The following is a 23,042-nucleotide window of genomic DNA, read 5'->3' on the forward strand; positions in this document are numbered from 1 at the left end:
AAGTTATCCTATTAGAAATATGAAGAATGAAGATACCCTTTTCATGAAATATGATAATTGTAAATTTACTACAATTATCTGATGAATTAAAATTGAGTTTTGCTAAAATTCAAATATCAGGAAATGTTACACTTCAATAAAATTATTCCAGTTAATAAAAAAAATTACTAACTATTATTTAATTTCATTAAAAAAATCTCTAAAATTATTTATAAATCTTGAATGTCATTTAATACCACAAAATCTTTTGAAATAATTTTAGTGTATAAATTAATTTGAGAATATGCAAGTTAGAAAAACTTGAAAATATTTTTTATAGGGTATAATTGGACTTGAAAATACACTCTTTGATATAAAAAAAACTTGAGTGAATCTCAAATTTTAAAATTGCATGACAATATTTTTGAGATTTCAAAACTTTAGTATTAATTAATTGTTAAATTAATTTTTATTATTTAATTCATATAATATAAAAAAATTTTAATATTAATCCCTTAATTTTATAAATTTATCTCCTAATTAATTAATTTATATTATATTTTAAAATTTTCACGCCATTTAATGAATAAAATGAATAATAAAATTAATAAAAGATTAATTTTTTATTCATTAATAAACATTTAAAATTGAAGAATATTTTAATATATTTTTTAGAATTAAATAAGTTTATTTATATTGTAAAGACCGAATAAAAACCCCTATATAAATAAAGGGTGCGTAGAGGAGCGGAAGTCTGCAAGAAGCTTCCATGTTGATCGATTCCGTTGAAGGCTGAAAAGAGAGAGCGACTTCTGACTATATTTCTTCGATTCTTCCCATAGGTGAGCTTAAATATTGAGTATTTCATAAAATTGATCCTTCATTACTCAAAAATCTCCATAAATCTTGATATTTCTGATTTCGTTGAACTCTGTTTTGCTGATTTCCGTTCGATTTGCGTTGATGATTCTATTTTCGAGCAGCGAATCGGAGAGAACGATGGGGGACAAGATAAAGAAGGAGGAGAATAGGCGTCCTCTGATTCTAAATCTGATTGTGATAATAGGGTATGGGTTTCTTGCATATGTGATGTGGCCTGACATTAAAGAGCAGATAAATAACATGAGAAATTCTAGGGTTGAGGGGTATGCTGTTGCTATTTCTACTTTGTTTGCAGTTGTTGTGCTCGTTGTAATGCTTTGCTCAATTGATGTACTCAAACGAATCATGAAATGAAAGGAATAGGGTTTCTGCACTGCGCACTTTTTCTATGAATTTACTGATCTTGTTTTTTCTACTACTTTTTATGTGTGAAAGGAGATTCAACTACAAGATTGACTTAGGCTATTTGGTTCACTAGAAACTGGGGATAATCAGTGGATTTTAAGTCCAATACTTTTCACTCCGATCAAATAATTAGGGCTGATCGAGGGATCGACTTGGCAATAGGTGTTTATATATATATATATATATATATATAATTTTTAAAATAATATAATTATAAAATTAATAAAAGAATTATCTCTTAATATATATAAAAAAATAAAATAATAAAAATTATGAGATAAAAAAAATTATTTTTTTCATATGATTATCACTATATTAGTTCTTTTTTTCACCTCTTCCTAAAAAGAATTGCTTTTTGACACAGGTGTTGAAACTAAGATGAGACATATCAAGTGCTATTGCTATAAATTGTTTTTTTTTTTTTTTTTTTTTTTGCCGATTGTAATATATTTTTTTAATTATTTAGCGTAAAATATATATCTATTTGTTTCAACATACCAAATGAATTGTTCATTTTTAAACAAATTTAATTTGATTGCCTGTTCTCTCAAAAGAATTAGAACTGGATGTAAATTGTGATAATTAATAGATGGGATAGAATCCTATAATTACCATTGATATACTTGATCTTTTAATTCTTACCATTATGAAATTGAGCAATGAAAGAGGAAACCCTCTATGGTTTTGGGTGTATATAAGTTCTGCATGTTTATATTTTTAAATTTATAATAAATCAAATTGATAAAAATTTAAAATTCAGTGAAAATTTAACTATTTATTTAAAAGAGATAAAATAGTTAAACTGATAATTATTGGGTTATATGATGAGAGGTGGGTTGCTTTTTTTATTATAAAAATAAATATCTTAAAATAATATATCAGGAATTTTCAAATTTGAGACTTCCCTTTCTAGTGTGATCTGGCCGCGTTCATCGAGGGCTATCAAGGCTCTCTCGTGAAGAGCGATTTTTTTTTCTTCATACTTTTAGTTTTTTGAGTTTAAAATTTCAAACCTTTATTTACCGTTGGACTTGGACAGGAGACGCTTCCTTTGTCTCTCACCCGATTATAGATTTCTCTTTTCTATGTCTGGTTTGATTGTAAATATAATTTTTTTGTTTTTGTTTTGATATTGTCTCGCCGGTCTGACTTTTATAAGAGAAAAAATCTTTGCCGGTTGAGTTTTTTCATTTATTAAAGGAGTTTCAGTAGGCATTTAGATGGACATTGATTTTGGACTCTTAGTTCTTAAGCCTATATGAAATTGAAAAGACGAAAAGTTCTGTAGTTTTCTCATCAAGCTATTTTAACTTTTGTCCAATAATGTTTTTATAGTTATTTTCTCATAGATTCCACATCCTTTTACATTTGTGTCTAATTTTTTATTATTATTATATTTTTATTGTTTTTCTTAATAAAATGAAAAAAAGAGTTTTGCACATACAAAAAAGAAAAAACAAGATAATCAGCGAGAAAATGAACGATGCTCTAAGAAAAAAATATTTATATAGTTTTTGTGAGTCTGATTTGGTGTTAGAGTTACCTGATTAGGATTTTTTTTTATATAGGTTGTGTGGTCTTTCTTTTTAGATTGGATTTTAAAAAAATAGTTATATGATGAAAAGAATTATTATAGAATCCCTGAATTTTAGTGAAATTAATCATTGGTTCTTATAATTTAAAACTCTAATTAAAATATTTCTTATAATTTCAAAATATAACTATTAGGTCTTTTTGTTAAATACTGTTAATTGTATCTGTTAATTTTTTATGAAATATCTAAAATGACCTTTTTGCCTCTCTTGATTCAAAACGCTTGCAATCCTGTACCAAATTCAGCCTTATTCAATATCTAACGTCACCAAAATTTTTATTTCATCGTTTTGTAGTTGTTCTTTCAATTTTTTTAAGCAATCAAAAACATCCCATCTAACAAAAAGTTCTTAAATGAACAAAACTTGCAAATAATTTTTTGAAACTCTAATTTGCAAAATGCAATCCATAACACAATCTAAAATTAATATATATATATATATATATATATATATAATTGTTCATATTTAATTTTCAATACAAATACAAAAGAATAATCTAAATACTGATTCCATTTAGAATCTCACACATCACTGATTGCTATTCATTGTTATATAATAGTGTTGCTGTAATACCCGGCTAGACTCCGGTATCGGAATTCCTACCGTCCGGTGGAATCTCGGATGTCGGAGACCTTTAGAAGGGTAGAATCATGTTTTATAAAATGTTTTCATGTATTTTAATGTTTTAAAGTATGAAACTAAATGAGTTTTGCATGAAAAGTCTTTGGAGGAAAACCCAGGTTCGGCCGCCGAAAGTCAAGTTCGGCCGCCGAACGTGCATGCGTTTTGGAGGCACGTTAGGCCCCCGAAAGCCTGAGTGAGGAAAGTGCAGGTTCGGCCGCCGAACCTCATGTTCGGCCGCCGAACATTGCATGGATGCGGAGGCACATTCGGCCCCCGAACGTGGCCTGGCCAGCCACTATAAAAGGGTCCCTTAGCCGAAAATGGGCGAGCTTTTTCTCCCCATTTCGGCCAAGGTGAGCTCTCCGCCATCTTTGCTCAATCTTGAGTTTTTCCTTCCTTTTTCCATGATTTTTACAAGTTTATAACTTTGGTTTCGAAGATCTTTGAGCTTAGAACGAGTTTTGAAGCTTGGAGACCAAAAGTTTGAAACTTCTCCCATCTCCGAGTTTAGATCTCCTCAACCCTCGATCTTCAAGAGGTAAGAGCCGATCTTAAGCTCAATGTATGATCTAAACAAGTTTTATGAAGTTTTAAGGGGTAGAATGCATGTTAGGGTATATGTTGAACCTATGGGTTTTTGATGACTTTTTGAACAATGTAGCTTGATTGTGTATGATTGAAGTGTTGTAGAGGGGGTATATGCATGTTTGAGGCCCCTAGGAACTTGTATGCATGATTTGGTTGGAGTATATGCTTGATTTGTGGATTTGGGAGGCAGGAGGTTCATGTGAACCAAGTTTCTGCCCGTTTGGCAGAAACCAGGTTCGGCAGCCGAAGGAAGTTTCGGCCGCCGAACCCCTCTTGTGGAGGCAGCATTCGGCTGCCGAAGGTGCCCCCGAAAAGAGACTTTCGTCTCTGTCTGGGACTTTCGGCCGCCGAAGGTGCCGCCGAACCTGCCTGAGTTTCGTCTCTGTCCAGGACTTTCGGCCGCCGAAAGTGCCCTGTTCAGCCACTTCATGCATATCTCTATGTGATATTTTCAGGATGTTTAGGGGGTTTTTGAGGAATATATTAGAGTTATGTTTAAGTATGTTTGGTCCCTCATTGGAGTCCACCTGTGTAGGTTCGGATCCGAGGAACCAAGGACCCCAGCAGTGAGCCAGCTGCTACAGAGTTTGTCAGAGTCTGCCAGAGGTGAGTGGAACTAAACTTAACCTTTTGAATTTAGAAATGAAATGCTTTTATCATGCTTCATGCATCATGATCATATTATAGGTTGTTGCATTAGAACTCACGACTATGCCGCATTGTATTGTTGTGATAGATGATAGTGGATGGACACTAGGATGATTCATTAGCCTTCTATATACGAAGTCCTGTGGTGCCCATAATAGGGCCGGGCAATACGAAGTCCTGTGGTGCCCATAATAGGGCCGGGCAATAACTCCGAGTACGAAGTCCTGTGGTGCCCATAATAGGGCCGGGCATGGAGTTGAGGGATTTTTGAATCAGTCCATCCGTGGTGTGATTTGTTTGTGCAGTGGCGCATTTCATGATAGCATATTTTAAATATTCTTTTTATAGTTCTACTCACTGGGCATCTAGCTCACCCCTCTCCCCTAACCCCCAGGTTTGCAGGTACGGGATAGATAGAGAAGGCAAGAAGAGGAAAAGTCATATGTATGTAATAGTTAGTTTGTGGACATGACAATTGTATTATGATGATATGTAAAAGATTACAGTATGTATGTAATGAGGTTATTGAGGATAGAGTTGTGCTTGACCATAGTATATTGTTAATCCCTTTTGTATATACATGATCTTATGTTATGATGTTTATGTAAACTAACTCAACACAGGTTGTATTGCCTTTAAGGCTTGATGAGATCCCACAGAGGGACTATGTTATGTATTTGTTCAGAGTGTGCACAGGTTGAGTTAGTTGATGACAGTATGAATGAAGGAAAGTTTTAATTTTTATGTATGTTGATGATCATGTATGGGATTATACAGGTGTACAGGTTATATGTCAGGCTTGCTACGGGTCCCGGCGGCCTTAAGTCGACCCGGATCCTAGCGCCGGTAGCGGTCCGGATTTCCGGGGCGTTACAGAATGGTATCAGAGCCCTAAGTTCATAGGATCGGACCTAGAGTGTCGGGCTCATAGATGTGATAGAAGGTCAAGCACAATAGGAAAGGTCATGTCCACTAGGATAGGATGTTGAGTCCTGTCTTGCATGATGATGTGAAATGCCATGATTTTGTACATGTGCATTAATGATATGCTATGCTATATGATGTATGTGATGAGGGTTCATGTGTGCCCACATGAACCATATGATGCTAATGTTTGCTTGTTATGAACTGTTTTTCGGAGAATAGGATGAGAGGAACTCGTCGATCTGCGCGATTGACTGGAGTGCCACCTGAGGATGAGGGCACGAGCGCCCGTCCTCCTACATTGCCGAGGGCAATGTCTTGTAGAGCCAACAGAGAAAGGGTGTCAAGGGACCCTAGAAGGTCTTTTGATGCTAGCAGAAGGGGGACAGATAGAGGTGGAAGTTCTTCAGATGTGAGGGAGGTTATGGAAGAGGATCAGAGGAGGGATGGGAACCTGGATGTGAGCATGCAGGAAGAAGGGACAGGGGAGTCACAGGGAGGCGTTCAGGCCTCGGGGTATGGTTTTCCACCCCATTATCCACCCTTCCCCCAGGGTTCAGGGTATCCGATGGGAGGTACATCGGATTACTCCAGCTTTAACCCCTACCCTACCTACATGCCTTATCCACCTTTCTATCCACCTTACCCACAGTACCCAGCTTATCCACCCTCACCCTTCTATCCAAACCCGGCAAACCCCGCCTCGGGGAATGCTGCACCTCCACCTCCACCACCTACAGAACCAGCAGCCCCAGTTACTCAACCTCCTAGACCTAGCTCAGTCGATGGGAGCAAGGTAAAGATGACAGATTACCTCAAGCTAGATGCTCCCAAATACAAGTCAGGGGATGACCCCTTTGAGTATCTGAGAGTAGTGAAGACAATAACAGATGAGCTAGGGGCAAGTGACAGCAGGGCCATTCAGATGGCAGGGTTCACTTTAAAGTGCAAGAAGGCACGGGAATGGTTCAAGTGTTATGTGGACCCGAGACTAGACGGTATGACATGGGAAGAATTTGCGAATGAGTTCGCTGGATGGGCTTTTCCAGACAGTTCTAGAGAACTGAAAATGATTGAGTTTGAGCAACTGAGGCAGTCAGAGCACATGAGTGTAGAGGAGTTCACGGATAAATTCTTGGAGCTATTGCCTTTTTCAGGGCAAGCTCTAGATTCAGATACGAAGAAAGCCAAGAAATATGTTATGAAGCTGCATTCCAGGTACTCCTCGTTGGTTCAGTCAGCTGAGAGAGAAAGTTTCCACACTGTGGTGGATATGGCTCGAAGAATGGAGGCAAGTGCTATAGTTGAGGGGTCAGTGAAGCAGTCAGTGACCCAGTCTTCAGGGGTTAAGACCCCAAACAGAGGAGGACCAGGTTTCTCTTCTCAGAGCTCAAGTAAGAAGAGGTGGGATAACACCACCAAGAAGCCGAAGAAGAATAAGTTTTGGAACAAGTTGAAATCCGGTCTGGGATTTGGCGGTGGCTCGAGCTCAGGCTCAGATGGTACAGAATGCCAGAGATGTGGAAGACCGCACAGGGGAGTGTGTCGAGTTGGGACTAATGCATGTTTCAGATGTGGACAAGAGGGACACATAGCTCGGGATTGTCCTAGAGCGCCTTTTATGGGCCAGCCCCAGCAGACAGCTTCTGGTAGTGTGGCACAGCCAGCAGTTCCAGCCACAACTCAGGGCAGTGGCAGAGGTAGAGGGAGAGGGGCAGCCTCTTCTTCTGGTTCCCGAGGTGAAGGTCCATCAGCTCCAGCCAGGATCTTCACCATGACACAGCAGGAGGCTAACACATCCAACACCGTGGTGTCAGGTAATCTCGTCATTGGGTGTTCTGATGTGTATGCATTAATGGACCCGGGTGCATCTCATTCATTTATTGCTCCGAGAGCCGTTGAGAGGTTGGGTCTGATAGTCTCTGGGTTAGAGTGTCCCCTATGGGTCAGTGGACCCAAGTGTGACCCGTCAGTGGCAGTGTCAGTCTGCCAGTACAGTCCAGTTTTTATTGAGGGAAGATGCCTCTCCGCCGACCTTGTGGTTCTAGATTTGACAGACTTTGACGTCATTCTAGGGATGGATTGGCTATCTACCCATGGTGCTACCTTGGACTGCAGGGACAAGGTAGTCAGGTTCAGAGATCAGAACGGGTCAGAGGTTGTAACAGCCCGGAAACCGATACCCCTCTGTAACGGCCCGAACCGCCACCGGCGCTAGGATCCAGATCGGCTTAAGGCCGCCGGGACCCGTAGCAAGCCAAACATACATACTATTACCTGGTCAAATCCCATACATGATTAAAACTTAACCATAAAAACATGAAAACTGAACATCTGCTGAACCCAAACCTGACCTGTGCATGTATCCTGACATGAAACATACATCATAAAATCATAAAACCTCCACTGGAGTCCTCATCATATACTCCAATGGGGTAACATTACATGCCTCAAGTTTGGTTCACAACTCAACATATAACATAAACATGACCATGCATTAACAGGGACTAACCAGTCTATAGGGCCAAGCACACTCTAATCCATAAACATAAACTCTACTATCAGTTACACACATTATCTCAAATTACATTACATCAACTTATATTACATGTCCACTTCTAAAACTACTAAACTGATACATAAACATACACTATTACATAAAACACACGTCTCTTAATCTTTACCCTGCTGACTTCTGAGCTCTGACTTAAACCTGCAACACTGGGGTTAGGGGAAAGGGGTGAGCTAAAAGGCCCAGTGAGTAGAAACATAGAAAACAGTTCATTAATTATAATTTCATTTTAAACTAAAAACATTTGCTTTAATTCCTCCATTTTTAGGTATTTTATTATTCATTTAACTTCTTCTTTCTTTTTCTTATTCATGCTTTCATGAAATGCGTCATAACACAGAGAAATCACATAATCTTGTCCGTCTCGGGGCTTATGCAAGATTTATTCCCCACGGACCCTGGTTTCTGAGAGTCTGTCTTTTTGCATGCATCTTTCCTCTCAGAGGATGGATATGACATCAAAAATCCCTCTGTCGGTGCCCGACTCCCCCATAGGAGCTCACAAAGGCCTGTAACATACATGACATGGTGTCTGGTCCACAGAGAGCTCACATGGACTTTCCTACATGTACTTGTCCGGCTCTCAAGGGACTAAGACAAGACTCGTGACAGATATGGGCTATTGAAGTCGCCTCGATCCACCCTTCCTCCATCAACATCAAATAATGCAATGCGTCATATTCGTGAAACTAGTGCAATCAACCTACTACATATAATCATGATGCATGAACATGCTTTAGGCATTAGATTTTGTGCATAAAAGATTAAGTTTAGTTCTACTCACCTCCTGGCAGACGCTGACTGACTCTGCAACTGCTAACACTGATGGCCTCCTCGGTCTCTCGGGTCCGATCCTACACAGGTGGACTCGAATGAGGTGCCAAACACATTCTAACAACTCATAAACAACTCCCCAAAAACCCCTCTAAACATCACTTAAACATGCATGGAAAACACCCAAGAAACGGCTGGACAGGGCACTTTCGGCGGCACCTTCGGCGGCCGAAAGTCCCTTCCAGAGACGAAACTCGGGTAGGTTCGGCGGCAGGTTCGGCGGCCGAAACCCTAGGACAGAAACGAAAGTCCCTCCTTCGGGGGCACGTTCGGCAGCCTAAAGACTGCCTCCCATGCAGGTTCGGCGGCCGAAACTCCTTTCGGCGGCCGAACCTGGTCCCCTTCTGGACGACAGGTCCGATTCTGCCAAGCCAAAAACCAAACTCAAAACACCCCAAATCCTTACATACCCTCTCCCAAACATGCATACTCACTCCCACAAGCATAAAGGAGCATAAACTAACATAAACTCCTCTTCACAAACATCACATAACATACATTGGGTGTAAAACCCACATAAACCTTAAACATGCATTTCTACCCGAACTCAACCATCAAACTCTATAAACTTACTTAAAACTTCATGAAAACACTAGGGAAACAAGGATCTACACTTACCTCTGGAAGATCGAGGGTGGTGTGACCCCTAACTCGGAGGTGTGGAGAATCCATGCTCCAAAAGCTCCAAGCTCCCAAAACTCCTTTTAAGCTTTAAATCTTCAAACACAAGGGTAGAAATCATGAAAAACTTGAGAGATGGGTAGAGAAAACACGAAAACGACCAAAGGAAGGCATAAACTCACCTGAGCTCGAGAATGGGGAGAAAACTCACCCATTTCCGATCTGAGGGCCCTTTATAGGTGGCCTGGTCAAAGACCTTCGGCAGCCTAACGTGCCCCCTAAACTCATGCATGTTCGGCGGCCGAACCTTGGCTCGTTTAAACAAGACTTTCGGAGGCCAAAGGCGCTCCCGAAGCCTTTCCATGTTCGGCGGCCGAACTTCACTTTCGGCGGCCGAACCTGGCAAACGCTTCCTTGGTCTTTTCTTTTCAAAACTCCATTTAAAACCATGAAATCATGTGAAAAACATTTGAGAAAACACGTTTTACCCCTTCTAGAGAGATCCAACACCCTAGATTCCGCCGGAAGGCAAGAATCCCGATGCCGGATTCTAGCCGGGTATTACAGAGGTCGTCTTCAGAGGAGACAAAAGGGGTACACCTAGAGGTCTGATATCAGCTCTTCAGGCTCATAGGTTGCTTAGGAAGGGATGTCAGGGGTACTTAGCTCATGTGAGAGAGCTAGACAGTCAGGTCAGGGAGCCGGCCTCGGTGCCAGTTGTCAGAGAGTTTCAGGATGTCTTTCCTGATGAGCTTCCAGGTTTACCACCTGCTAGGGAGATAGAGTCCGAGATAGAGTTGGTGCCTGGAACTAGACCGATCTCTATCCCTCCCTACAGGATGGCTCCAGCCGAGTTAAAGGAGTTGAAAGAGCAATTGCAAGAGCTGGTAGAAAAGGGTTTCATCCGACAGAGTACCTCGCCTTGGGGTGCTCCAGTCTTGTTCGTGAGAAAGAAGGATGGATCCCTTAGACTTTGTATCGACTACAGGCAGTTGAACAAAGTCACTACCAAGAATAGGTACCCATTGCCTAGGATCGATGATCTATTCGACCAGCTGGCCGGAGCGGGTTGTTTCTCCAAAATAGATCTAAGATCGGGGTACCATCAGCTAAGGATAAGGGATGAGGATGTGCCGAAGACAGCCTTCAGGACCAGATATGGGCATTTTGAGTTCCTTGTGATGCCGTTCGGGTTAACTAACGCCCCTGCAGCATTCATGGATCTCATGAACAGAGTGTTTAGCCAGTACCTGGATCACTTCGTTATTGTCTTCATAGATGATATCTTGGTGTATTCCAGGAATGTAGAGGAGCATGCCCATCATCTGCGGTTGGTCTTGCAGACTTTGAGAGAGCATGGCTTGTATGCCAAGTTCTCTAAATGTGAGTTCTGGCTGAGGAGCATTTCGTTCTTGGGGCATGTAGTGTCAGAGAATGGTATTGAGGTAGATCCCAAGAAGACATAAACTGTGGCTAACTGGCCTAGACCCACTTCAGTGACAGAGATTAGAAGTTTCTTGGGTTTGGCAGGTTACTACAGGAGGTTCGTTCAGGACTTCTCAAAGATAGCAGCTCCTCTGACCAGACTAACCAGGAAGAATCAGAAGTTTCTGTGGACCGACCAGTGCGAGGAGAGTTTCGAAGAGCTTAAGAAGAGGTTGACTTCAGCACCAGTGTTAGCTCTGCCTTCTAGTGATGAGGACTTTACAGTCTTTTGTGATGCGTCCCGTGTGGGACTGGGTTGTGTACTGATGCAGAATGAGAGGGTGATCGCTTATGCTTCTAGGCAGCTGAAGAAGCATGAGTTGAATTACCCCACACATGACCTTGAGATGGCAGCAGTAATCTTTGCACTCAAGATGTGGAGGCACTACCTCTATGGGGTAAAATGTGAGATCTTTACAGATCATAAGAGCCTGCAGTACATCTTGAGTCAGAGGGATCTGAATCTGAGGCAAAGGAGGTGGGTAGAACTGCTGAGTGACTATGATTGCAAGATTCAGTACCATCCGGGTAAGGCGAATGTTGTGGCAGACGCCTTAAGCCGGAAATCACTCGGTAGTCTATCCCACATCGCGGCAGAGAGAAGACCCGTGGTGAAGGAGTTCTACAAGCTTATTGAGGAAGGTTTACAGATGGAGTTGTCTGGTACAGGTGCCTTGGTGGCCCAGATGAGAGTGGCACCCGTGTTTCTGGAGCAGGTGGCTCAGAAACAGCATGAGGACCCGGAGTTAGTGAAAATTGCCAGGACTGTTCAGTCAGGCAATAATAGTGAGTTCAGATTCGACAGTAAGGGGATCCTCCGCTATGGGAGCAGACTATGTGTACCAGATGACATTGGGCTAAAAGGAAACATTATGAGAGAGGCTCATAATGCAAGATACAGCGTTCACCCCGGAGCCACCAAGATGTATCAAGATCTAAAGAAGGTTTATTGGTGGCCAGCTATGAAGAAAGAAGTGGCACAGTTTGTGTCCGCCTGCGAAGTATGTCAGAGGGTGAAGCTGGAACATCAGAAGCCGGCTGGAATGCTTAACCCGCTACCTATTCCAGAGTGGAAATGGGAAAATATAGCTATGGACTTCGTAGTGGGGTTACCGGCGGCGTCCAACAGAGTGGACTCCATATGGGTGATTGTGGACAGACTCACCAAATCTGCTCACTTCATTCCTGTCAGGAGTGGCTACTCTGTGGACAAGTTGGCGCAGGTATATGTGGATGAGATCGTCAGGCTGCATGGGGTTCCTGTTTCGATAGTATCAGATAGAGGGCCCCAGTTCACCTCCAGATTTTGGCGGAGTCTGCAGAATGCCATGGGTACTAGGTTGGATTTCAGTACTGCCTTCCACCCCCAGACTGATGGACAGTCAGAAAGGACCATCCAGACCATCGAAGATATGCTCAGAATGTGTGTGCTGGACTTTGGCGGTTCTTGGAGGCAGCATCTACCTTTGGTGGAGTTTGCCTACAACAACAGCCATCATGCTAGCATCGGGATGGCTCCATATGAAGCTTTATATGGGAGGAAGTGCAGGTCACCTGTTTGCTGGGAGGAAGTTGGAGAAAAGGCCTTGGCAGGGCCTGAGCTAGTAGAGATAACCAGCAGGGTGGTACCCATAATCAGAGAGAGAATCAAGACTGCTACCAGCAGACAGAAGAGCTATGCAGACGTCCGCAGAAGACAGTTAGAGTTTCAGGAGGGGGATCTGGTATTGCTCAAGGTGTCTCCAATGAAGGGAGTGGTTCGCTTTGGGAAGAAAGGTAAACTAGCCCCACGATACATCGGACCCTTTGGAATCTTGCAAAAGATGGGGAATGTGTCGTACAAGCTGGATTTACCTACTTCAATGGAAAGAATCCATCCGGTTTTCCATGTTTCAATGTTGAGGAAGTTTGTGTCAGATCCGAGCAAGGTTCTTAGTGAGTCTGATGTGGAGGTCCAAGAGGATCTCACCTATGTTGAACAGCCAGTGCGGATCATAGACACCCAGATCAGAAAGTTAAGAAACAAGGAAATCCCGATGGTGAAAGTCCTGTGGAACCACCACAATCTAGAGGAATGCACTTGGGAGACACGGGAGTCTATGCTCCAGCAGTACCCTCATCTCTTTTAAGGTTAGATCCCTATGTGTTTATGTGCCTAGTATGTGTGTTATGTTCTTTGCCATGCTATGTGTGCTAGTGAGGAACATTCGGGGACGAATGTTCTTAAGGGGGGGAGAATGTAATACCCGGCTAGACTCCGGTATCGGAATTCCTACCGTCCGGTGGAATCTCGGATGTCGGAGACCTCTAGAAGGGTAGAATCATGTTTTATAAAATGTTTTCATGTATTTTAATGTTTTAAAGTATGAAACTAAATGAGTTTTGCATGAAAAGTCTTTGGAGGAAAACCCAGGTTCGGCCGCCGAAAGTCAAGTTCGGCCGCCGAACGTGCATGCGTTTTGGAGGCACGTTAGGCCCCCGAAAGCCTGAGTGAGGAAAGTGCAAGTTCGGCCGCCGAACCTCATGTTCGGCCGCCGAACATTGCATGGATGCGGAGGCACATTCGGCCCCCGAACGTGGCCTGGCCAGCCACTATAAAAGGGTCCCTTAGCCGAAAATGGGCGAGCTTTTTCTCCCCATTTCGGCCAAGGTGAGCTCTCCACCATCTTTGCTCAATCTTGAGTTTTTCCTTCCTTTTTCCATGATTTTTACAAGTTTATAACTTTGGTTTCGAAGATCTTTGAGCTTAGAACGAGTTTTGAAGCTTGGAGACCAAAAGTTTGAAACTTCTCCCATCTCCGAGTTTAGATCTCCTCAACCCTCGATCTTCAAGAGGTAAGAGCCGATCTTAAGCTCAATGTATGATCTAAACAAGTTTTATGAAGTTTTAAGGGGTAGAATGCATGTTAGGGTATATGTTGAACCTATGGGTTTTTGATGACTTTTTGAACAATGTAGCTTGATTGTGTATGATTGAAGTGTTGTAGAGGGGGTATATGCATGTTTGAGGCCCCTAGGAACTTGTATGCATGATTTGGTTGGAGTATATGCTTGATTTGTGGATTTGGGAGGCAGGAGGTTCATGTGAACCAAGTTTCTGCCCGTTTGGCAGAAACCAGGTTCGGCAGCCGAAGGAAGTTTCGGCCGCCGAACCCCTCTTGTGGAGGCAGCATTCGGCTGCCGAAGGTGCCCCCGAAAAGAGACTTTCGTCTCTGTCTGGGACTTTCGGCCGCCGAAGGTGCCGCCGAACCTGCCTGAGTTTCGTCTCTGTCCAGGACTTTCGGCCGCCGAAGGTGCCGCCGAAAGTGCCCTGTTCAGCCACTTCATGCATATCTCTATGTGATATTTTCAGGATGTTTAGGGGGTTTTTGAGGAATATATTAGAGTTATGTTTAAGTATGTTTGGTCCCTCATTGGAGTCCACCTGTGTAGGTTCGGACCCGAGGAACCAAGGACCCCAGCAGTGAGCCAGCTGCTACAGAGTTTGTCAGAGTCTGCCAGAGGTGAGTGGAACTAAACTTAACCTTTTGAATTTAGAAATGAAATGCTTTTATCATGCTTCATGCATCATGATCATATTATAGGTTGTTGCATTAGAACTCACGACTATGCCGCATTGTATTGTTGTGATAGATGATAGTGGATGGACACTAGGATGATTCATTAGCCTTCTATATACGAAGTCCTGTGGTGCCCATAATAGGGCCGGGCAATACGAAGTCCTGTGGTGCCCATAATAGGGCCGGGCAATAACTCCGAGTACGAAGTCCTGTGGTGCCCATAATAGGGCCGGGCAATACGAAGTCCTGTGGTGCCCATAATAGGGCCGGGCATGGAGTTGAGGGATTTTTGAATCAGTCCATCCGTGGTGTGATTTGTTTGTGCAGTGGCGCATTTCATGATAGCATATTTTAAATATTCTTTTTATAGTTCTACTCACTGGGCATCTAGCTCACCCCTCTCCCCTAACCCCCAGGTTTGCAGGTACGGGATAGATAGAGAAGGCAAGAAGAGGAAAAGTCATATGTATGTAATAGTTAGTTTGTGGACATGACAATTGTATTATGATGACATGTAAAAGATTACAGTATGTATGTAATGAGGTTATTGAGGATAGAGTTGTGCTTGACCATAGTATATTGTTAATCCCTTTTGTATATACATGATCTTATGTTATGATGTTTATGTAAACTAACTCAACACAGGTTGTATTGCCTTTAAGGCTTGATGAGATCCCACAGAGGGACTATGTTATGTATTTGTTCAGAGTGTGCACAAGTTGAGTTAGTTGATGACAGTATGAATGAAGGAAAGTTTTAATTTTTATGTATGTTGATGATCATGTATGGAATTATACAGGTGTACAAGTTATATGTCAGGCTTGCTACGGGTCCCGGCGGCCTTAAGTCGACCCGGATCCTAGCGCCGGTAGCGGTCCGGATTTCCGGGGCGTTACAGTTGCGGTATTAACTAGTTGATTCTATGTAACCAAGAGTTATAATGCATACGAAGATACTGTCTAATTAGTGAGAACTTGTAGCGAGTAATTGAATTGATAATTGACGAAAGTAATATCGCGATGATATGTAAAGACCAGCATCGATGGATGAAGGCTAGCGAATACTGACTAAGAGTGAGGAGGGAGAGAGATGATTGTATTAATTAAGAGAGAAGAATCCTAGGATAATAAGTTAAAGATGAGGATAGAAGACAAAAGAGAGGAGATGACACATCAATGGAGGAGATGGTAATTGATTGAGGAATTTGATGGCAAGATAAAACTTGAGTAGTTTATTAAAATTCAAGGAGATGAATAGCATAGTGGGTAGAGCTCTTTAGCAAAAGAGATGGGTGAGGTTGAAGAAAGGGCCATAAGGAGAATGAAAGGGAGGAAAAAGATGGGAAAGAAAGGGGAGAGGTTAGGGTTTTAGATAAATGAATCCGATTGAGAATAATATTGTAATTTCTTAATACTCTATTTCTTTTGACTCATAATTCTATCAATAGACTAATAAAATATTTAATAAAATGACCTAATTATTGTATTTTTTTTTTGAATAGTACCTAATTATTGTATCTTAAAAATATCAGAATATTTTAATTAAAGTTTAAAATTATAAGAATAAAGTGATTAATTTTATTAAAATTCAAAAACCCATATAATTCTTCCTTTTATGATTTGGTCTTTGGAACTCTTTAAATGCCTGAAGCTTTATTTTTTCAATAAATTTCCGCCTTTGACAAAAAAAAAAAATAATAATAAAAGACTTCCCTTCCTAGTTCTTAGAAGATTGATCATGCCATTTTTATTCCTGCGTGTGTTTATATTGAAAATATCATTAAAATATTCACAAAAAATACTAATTAGAACAAAATTAATTCAATAATTAAATTTTAAATTTTAAATTTTTTTAATCTCTCGTTGGTAGTCTGGCTTCCCAAAAATTCCTTCTGTTACAAGAAAATATTCTAATATGCAGTATGTCAAGAGTCGATATGTCCGAGTGGTTAAGGAGACAGACTCGAAATCTGTTGGGCTTTGCCTGCGCAGGTTCGAATCCTGCTGTCGACGTAAATTTCTTTTGTTTTTATTTTAATTTTTACGGAAATGAGAGTCTGCAGCTGTTTTCTGAAACGGAGAGATCGGGAATCGCCACCAGTTCCAATGTGACATGCTTTAATTATGTGGACCTTATGCCGGTGGATAATGTTTTTTTTTTTTATTACCGGCAAATGATAATACTGTGACTCTGTAATAAATTTCATTATAACAGAGTGAATAAATCCATCATTTGATATTGCTGTCAGATAATAACAAGTGTTAATAATAGTATTTATTCAATAAAAAATTATTAAAATTAAATATATAAAATATAAAAATAAATATTTAAAATAATTATAATTTTAATTTTAATTTTTTATAATATTAAAGATGATAAACTATAAAAAGCAGTATATAAAATAGTAAAATCCATTTATAAAGTCGACATTATAAGTTACATGAATTGCTATCAGCGCATTTCATGCTCTAAAAATATATTATTCATATAATATAAAATTTATATTTTTAAATTTAAATATTAAATAAGAAGTTTTTAATGACTATTTATTATAAAAAGGTATTAAATATTTTTACTATCAGTATATTGTGAATTTAGATTAAATTATTATGATTAAATTAAAATAAAAATATATCTAAATTTTTATTTAAACGTGTAGTTCTCTCTTTTAAATTATTTTCTCAATTTCATTATTAATATCTTATTTATAATTTTTACCATTACAAATAATTCTGCTTTTTAATAATAATAATAATAAATATTATCATTAACACTTCATTAGCATCATTTTTTTAAATCTTGACTAATAACTAAATTAATAAAATAAATAAAAAAAATAGAAATAGATAATACATTATTTTATGTTTATTTTTAAAAATCATAAAATTGAAATAATAAATATATCACAATTTTTTTTTATAAAAAAAATTAACTAAAAATATTTGGCAGGAAGCTACACGCCCAGAAATTGCGCCAAAATAGTTGCACAGTGGAGACTCGCAAAAAAGGCCCCGCCTTTTACCATTTCAGCTTTTCTTTATTTTCATCTTCTCTCTCACTTTCAAGATCTCACTCAGAATCTTTCAATCATCGTTACGAAAATCTTTCTTCCAAGATTTCATTCTCAGAAACGAAAAAATGGCCATATCTGTTCAGAATCTGATCAAAGAAAAGAAGTTTCCTTTCATTTTCGCCTTCTTTGTTTTGCTCCTTTGCGCTACTTCTTTTTTATACACAACTGACTCTCGTTTCCCTTCCTTCTCCTTATATGATATCCAAAAACAAACCAATCCATCTTCTTTCCAGCTTTTCTCTCCACCCCAGATCGTCACTCCACCGCCAGTTGCCGCCGTTTCATCACCCACCACTGCCACTACTACCGCCGACAGAAATGATGTTGCTAATGGGAATGAAAATAAGAGCAATGAGGGCAACTCGGTTGTTGTTGGCGGCGGTGGTATGGAGGGGATTGAGAAAATACAATGGGCGCTGTGTAAGGGGACCGTGGCGGTGGATTATATACCGTGTTTGGATAATTTTAAGGCCATAAAAGCACTGCACTCTAGGAGGCATATGGAGCATAGAGAGAGACATTGCCCCAAGCCAAATCCAAGGTGTTTGCCTCCACTTCCTAAAGGATACAAGGTGCCCCTTCTGTGGCCTAAGAGCAGGGACATGGTGAGATTATAGACCCGTTGGTAAGATTTTGGTTTTTGTTTGGTGATTCTTTATTGGGTTGGATCGCTGATTTGAATTTGGTTAGAGATCGTTAAGATTGTAGACAACTGGAGGCTTCAAATAAAGTAACGTTTTGGATTTTTTTTTTTCCCCTTATGATGGGAATTCCTTCCTATATACTTCTGTTCAGGGCTTTAAATTTCATTTTCTGGATCATATTGCATAGCCATATTTGGGTTTAAATGTGTTGATTTGCTTTCGTTTTGCCCTTCCTTTGTAAGGTAATTAGATCTTCCAAAATTAGATGTAAACTCCTTTTGATTGATATTGGGTCTGAACTAATTGAGGTGTAGAATTAGTTGATATTGTCTAGTATGATATATAGCTATGCTGGTTATTTATGTGGTTTTTATCTATGTTTTCCAGATTTGGTTTGATAATGTCCCTCACCCTAAGCTTGTGGAATACAAGAAAGATCAAAACTGGGTGCGCAGGGATGGTGATTTTCTTGTTTTCCCTGGAGGTGGCACTCAATTCAAGGATGGAGTTACTGACTACTTCAATTTCATTGAGAAGGTATAGTAAATTTGTTCGTCTTTCCTGATCTCAAAGTATTGCACATCAAAATTTCTAATATTTATTTTTAATGTTCATCAGATGTAATTTATATGTTGCTGCTGTTTCTGCTTTTGGAATGGTTTTGTTAATTTATAATTCAAATAGGTCTGGTTTCAATCTGTGTTTTTGAGTGAGTTATTCTTGGTTGATGTTTCTCTTTGTAATGCTGCAGACTTTGCCAATTATCCAGTGGGGAAGGCGAACAAGGGTAGTTTTAGATGTCGGTTGTGGAGTTGCTAGCTTTGGTGGCTATTTGCTGGACAAAAATGTTATCACCATGTCATTTGCTCCGAAGGATGAACATGAAGCTCAGATTCAGTTTGCTTTAGAGCGAGGAATCCCGGCTACATTATCTGTCATTGGGACTAAAAAGCTGCCATATCCTAATAATGCATTCGATCTGATTCATTGTGCACGATGCAGGGTTCATTGGGATGCCGATGGTATTTCTTTTTTCTGTTTTATTGCTTTACTCTTTAAGTCTGAAGAACTTGTGCTATATGAATTATCAAATTGTTTTTCTCTCACTTGATTATGGAAGCTTTGCAATTCTCTTAAAACTTTTTTTTTTTTTGATAATCTCAGGTGGAAAACCACTGATGGAGCTCAACAGGATACTTCGGCCTGGAGGTTTCTTTATATGGTCTGCTACACCAGCCTACCGTGAAGATGTAAGAGATCGCAATTATTGGAAATGTGAGCTGATAATTTCTCTTTATCTTTATAGTTTTCTTTTTCGTTTTCATTGTGCATATATCATCAGCTTCAACAGGAGAGTTGAAGTGGAGGGATGATTGTGTTAAAATACGTTAAAAATTGGATGTTGATCTTCTATTGTTTTATGCAGCTATGGTGGCTTTGACAAAAATTATGTGCTGGAAGGATGTTGCTAAGACTATGGTTTCACCAGGAGTTGGGCTTGTAATATATCGGAAACCTGACACATTTTCATGCTATGACGATCAGAAAGAAAGAGATCCTCCTTTCTGTTATCATAGAGGACCACAAGATATTCCATGGTATTATTTGCAAAAATGTCACCACTTGGAGCAATTTATGTTTTTCTTGTCCCATTTTCTTATTGTTCCCCTGCATGTTTGTTTTGGGGCACGCTTATTGTGTAACTATGGTTGATTCTCAGAGAAAGATAATGGCCTGATCAAAAAGTACGTGGTAGCTATTTTATAATTATACTTTTCCTTTCCTAGGTATGAGCCTCTCACTAGATGTCTTTCAAAACTCCCTGTGGATATCGGAGGGAATGTGCTCAGCTGGCCTTCACTGTGGCCTTATAGGCTTAACGATTTACCTCCAGTTCTGTCATTTGATCCAGATTTGAGGGATATGTTTTATGAGGACACCAAACATTGGTCAGTGCTTGTATCTGATGTTTATCTGAATGCAGCTGCTGTAAACTGGTCAAGTGTGCGGAACATAATGGATATGAATGCTGGCTATGGAGGGTAAGCATCATGTAGTTGCTAGTTGTCATGCTTTCTAGGAAGCAAATGATATATTATTAAGCTTTCTTTATGCGCATCAACGCATTAAAAACTACAAAATAAAGTTCCTCTATTTCTGCATCTTTTTCAGGGATTCTTTAAGTTTCTTCTATCATTTCATTGATTACCAGACCCAGTAGCTTTAAGTGTTCAATTTCTCTGCAAATATTTCTTTGACTGAATTAATATTTTTTCTTTCTACAGATTTGCAGCAGCACTAGTTGATCTTCCTTTTTGGGTGATGAATGTTGTCCCCTTTGATGCACAAAATACTCTGTCAGTTATTTTCGACAGAGGGCTAATCGGAGTTTATCACGACTGGTGTGAATCGTTTAGTACTTATCCTCGAACATATGATCTATTACATTCAAGCTTCCTCTTCAAAAATCTAACACAAAGGTAATTACACTAGTTTAAAAGCTTTGATCATTATGCATTTAGCATTTGCAGTGACCTGAGATTTTGCCATTTTTAGGTGTGATCTCATAGATGTAGCTGTGGAGATGGATCGGATGGTGAGACCTGGTGGGTATGTTTTGGTTCAAGATACAATGGAAATGATTCACAAGCTTGGTTCCATATTGGGTTCTCTTCATTGGTCCACCAGTCTCTATGAGAAACAGTTCCTCATTGCTAAGAAAAGTTTCTGGCGCCCCAGCTGAAGGCAAAGCCAAAGCAAAGAAGAATAGCTATTTCCACTTGCGATTTCCAAATTGAAGTTCAGTAAGGGGAGATAAAAGATCAAATAAGAAAAAAGAAGAGGCAGAAAATGATTCTGTTTTCATAATTTTGGCTGAGAATTATAAATCCTAGATATTGTTTTTTCTTCACTGGTATTATTAATTGGTAAAAGTGTAAATCTTACAAACATATGAATGAGGCATTTATACATGGCTTGACTAGATTTTTATATGATAAATGATTCAAGTAAAAAAATAATTGTCATATTATTAAAGCAGTTAATAATCTTGTAAAACTTTGATTTAGTGAAAGTTCAGCAGGTAAAATGCAAAACGTTACTGCCAACGAATTTTATCTTGGTGGTGCAGAACATTTTTAAGAGCTGTGAAGTCTTAAACTTGACTATGAGTCTGAGCAAAACGAAGTCTTAAACTTGACTATGAGTCTGAGCAAAACGAAGAAGCAAAGGACCAAGCTAAGCATCACGAAGGGTAAGCAACCAAAACTGGATGATCAAATTAAACAAGAAAATAAGCTGGTTTCACCCAGGATTCTCATCTGATAATACATAACTACTCAAATTTAGAACATTTTTGTGAAGTTTTTCAGAGAGTTCAATCAAGTTCCAAAAAAAAAAAAAAACAAAACAACCTCATGTACAATCAGCACTGAGTTGAACCATAGTGGAAAGATATACGGTATGGACAAGCTAAAAGCACCCTGTGAGGTGGCACTTGTCTGATTCTTACAATCACTAATGAGGCTGTGCTCCATCTACAATTTTCATCCTTTGAGTTAAAAACCTTGTAACCTGAAGACTCCAGAAAATAAGCAATTTCAGTGTATCTGGGGTCTCTTGCCTCTTGGCATTATTAAGTGCAGGTTATAACTTATGATTTTGACTCCCCCACCTTCCTGAGATACAATTCTTTCTTATGGTGGTGTAGGGACGCAGTCATTGAGTGTAGCCGTAACAAGACAAGGAATAATTGATCAATTTTCGTGTGTTTTTCTATTGAAGTAAGAATATATATATATAAATTACAAAGTCTTGTTAAGATAATTCCTAAGAATTCTTTGTCAATCAATTAGTTTATGATTATGTAATCTTCTTTAATTATGTATAGATTATATTTACACTCTAACATTCCCCTGAAATTGAAGCATAAATGTTTATCATGTCCATCTTGTTAGAAAGACATTCTATTTGAGACTTATTTAAAACTTTAGTGAGTAAATCACCCAGTTGCTCTCCTGTCTTCACATAACTGATGGAGATTAAATTTTCTTAAATTTTCTCACGGATGAAATGACAATCAATTTCAATATGCTTAGTCCGTTCGTGGTATACTGGATTGGAAGCAATGTGAATAGCAGTCTGATTATCACACCAAACTTCCACAGTGACGCAACATCCATACCAATTTCTTTCAGCAGATGATTTATCCACAGAATTTAATAAGTGGATTGAGTCATGGCTCTGTATTCTGACTCGGTATTGGATCTGAATACCACTGATCAAGCATAATTTAGCCACATTTTTATCATAATTATTGTTGCTTATTTACACATTTTTTAGTTTAATTTATGATTTTTATCTTGTTTTTACAGAAAAGGAAGAAATTAGAAAATGGGAGAAAAAGTGCAGAAAAAGTACAGAAGGATGATTTGCCCAGTGATTTGCCCAAGATCACCAGCTAAACTGCTCCAATCACTGCCCAGATCAAGCTAAAGCAGAAACCTGGAGGCAACAGACAGCAGTGATATGGGCAGTGATTTGCCCAAGAAACTCGAAGATCACTGGCCAAATCACTCGCAGAGACATAGAGGACTGACTCACAGAGAA

At 39.5% G+C, this 23,042-nt stretch overlaps 1 protein-coding gene, 1 long non-coding RNA gene and 1 other non-coding gene across 3 annotated transcripts; all 3 read left to right on the forward strand.

Annotated features, from left to right (window-relative positions):
* Positions 1–605: 605 nt before the first annotated feature.
* On the forward strand, positions 606–1,234 carry LOC110625103. Its single transcript, XR_002489519.2, has 2 exons — positions 606–821; positions 963–1,234. It is a non-coding gene; the product is annotated as an uncharacterized LOC110625103 (long non-coding RNA).
* A 15,413-nt stretch (positions 1,235–16,647) lies between these two features.
* TRNAS-CGA lies at positions 16,648–16,729 on the forward strand. The gene has a single exon. It is a non-coding gene; the product is annotated as a tRNA-Ser (tRNA).
* A 971-nt stretch (positions 16,730–17,700) lies between these two features.
* Positions 17,701–21,434, forward strand: LOC110624117 (probable methyltransferase PMT23). The gene is made up of 8 exons (XM_021769220.2): positions 17,701–18,395; positions 18,822–18,971; positions 19,186–19,456; positions 19,599–19,709; positions 19,861–20,032; positions 20,222–20,476; positions 20,720–20,914; positions 20,991–21,434. Exons 1-8 carry the CDS (start codon positions 17,856–17,858, stop codon positions 21,175–21,177), a joined length of 1,881 nt encoding a protein of 626 aa, XP_021624912.1. The 5' UTR covers positions 17,701–17,855; the 3' UTR covers positions 21,178–21,434.
* The last annotated feature ends 1,608 nt before the right edge of the window (positions 21,435–23,042 follow it).

Source organism: Manihot esculenta, chromosome 10, assembly GCF_001659605.2.
Source record: "Manihot esculenta cultivar AM560-2 chromosome 10, M.esculenta_v8, whole genome shotgun sequence".
Lineage (NCBI taxonomy): Eukaryota > Viridiplantae > Streptophyta > Magnoliopsida > Malpighiales > Euphorbiaceae > Manihot > Manihot esculenta.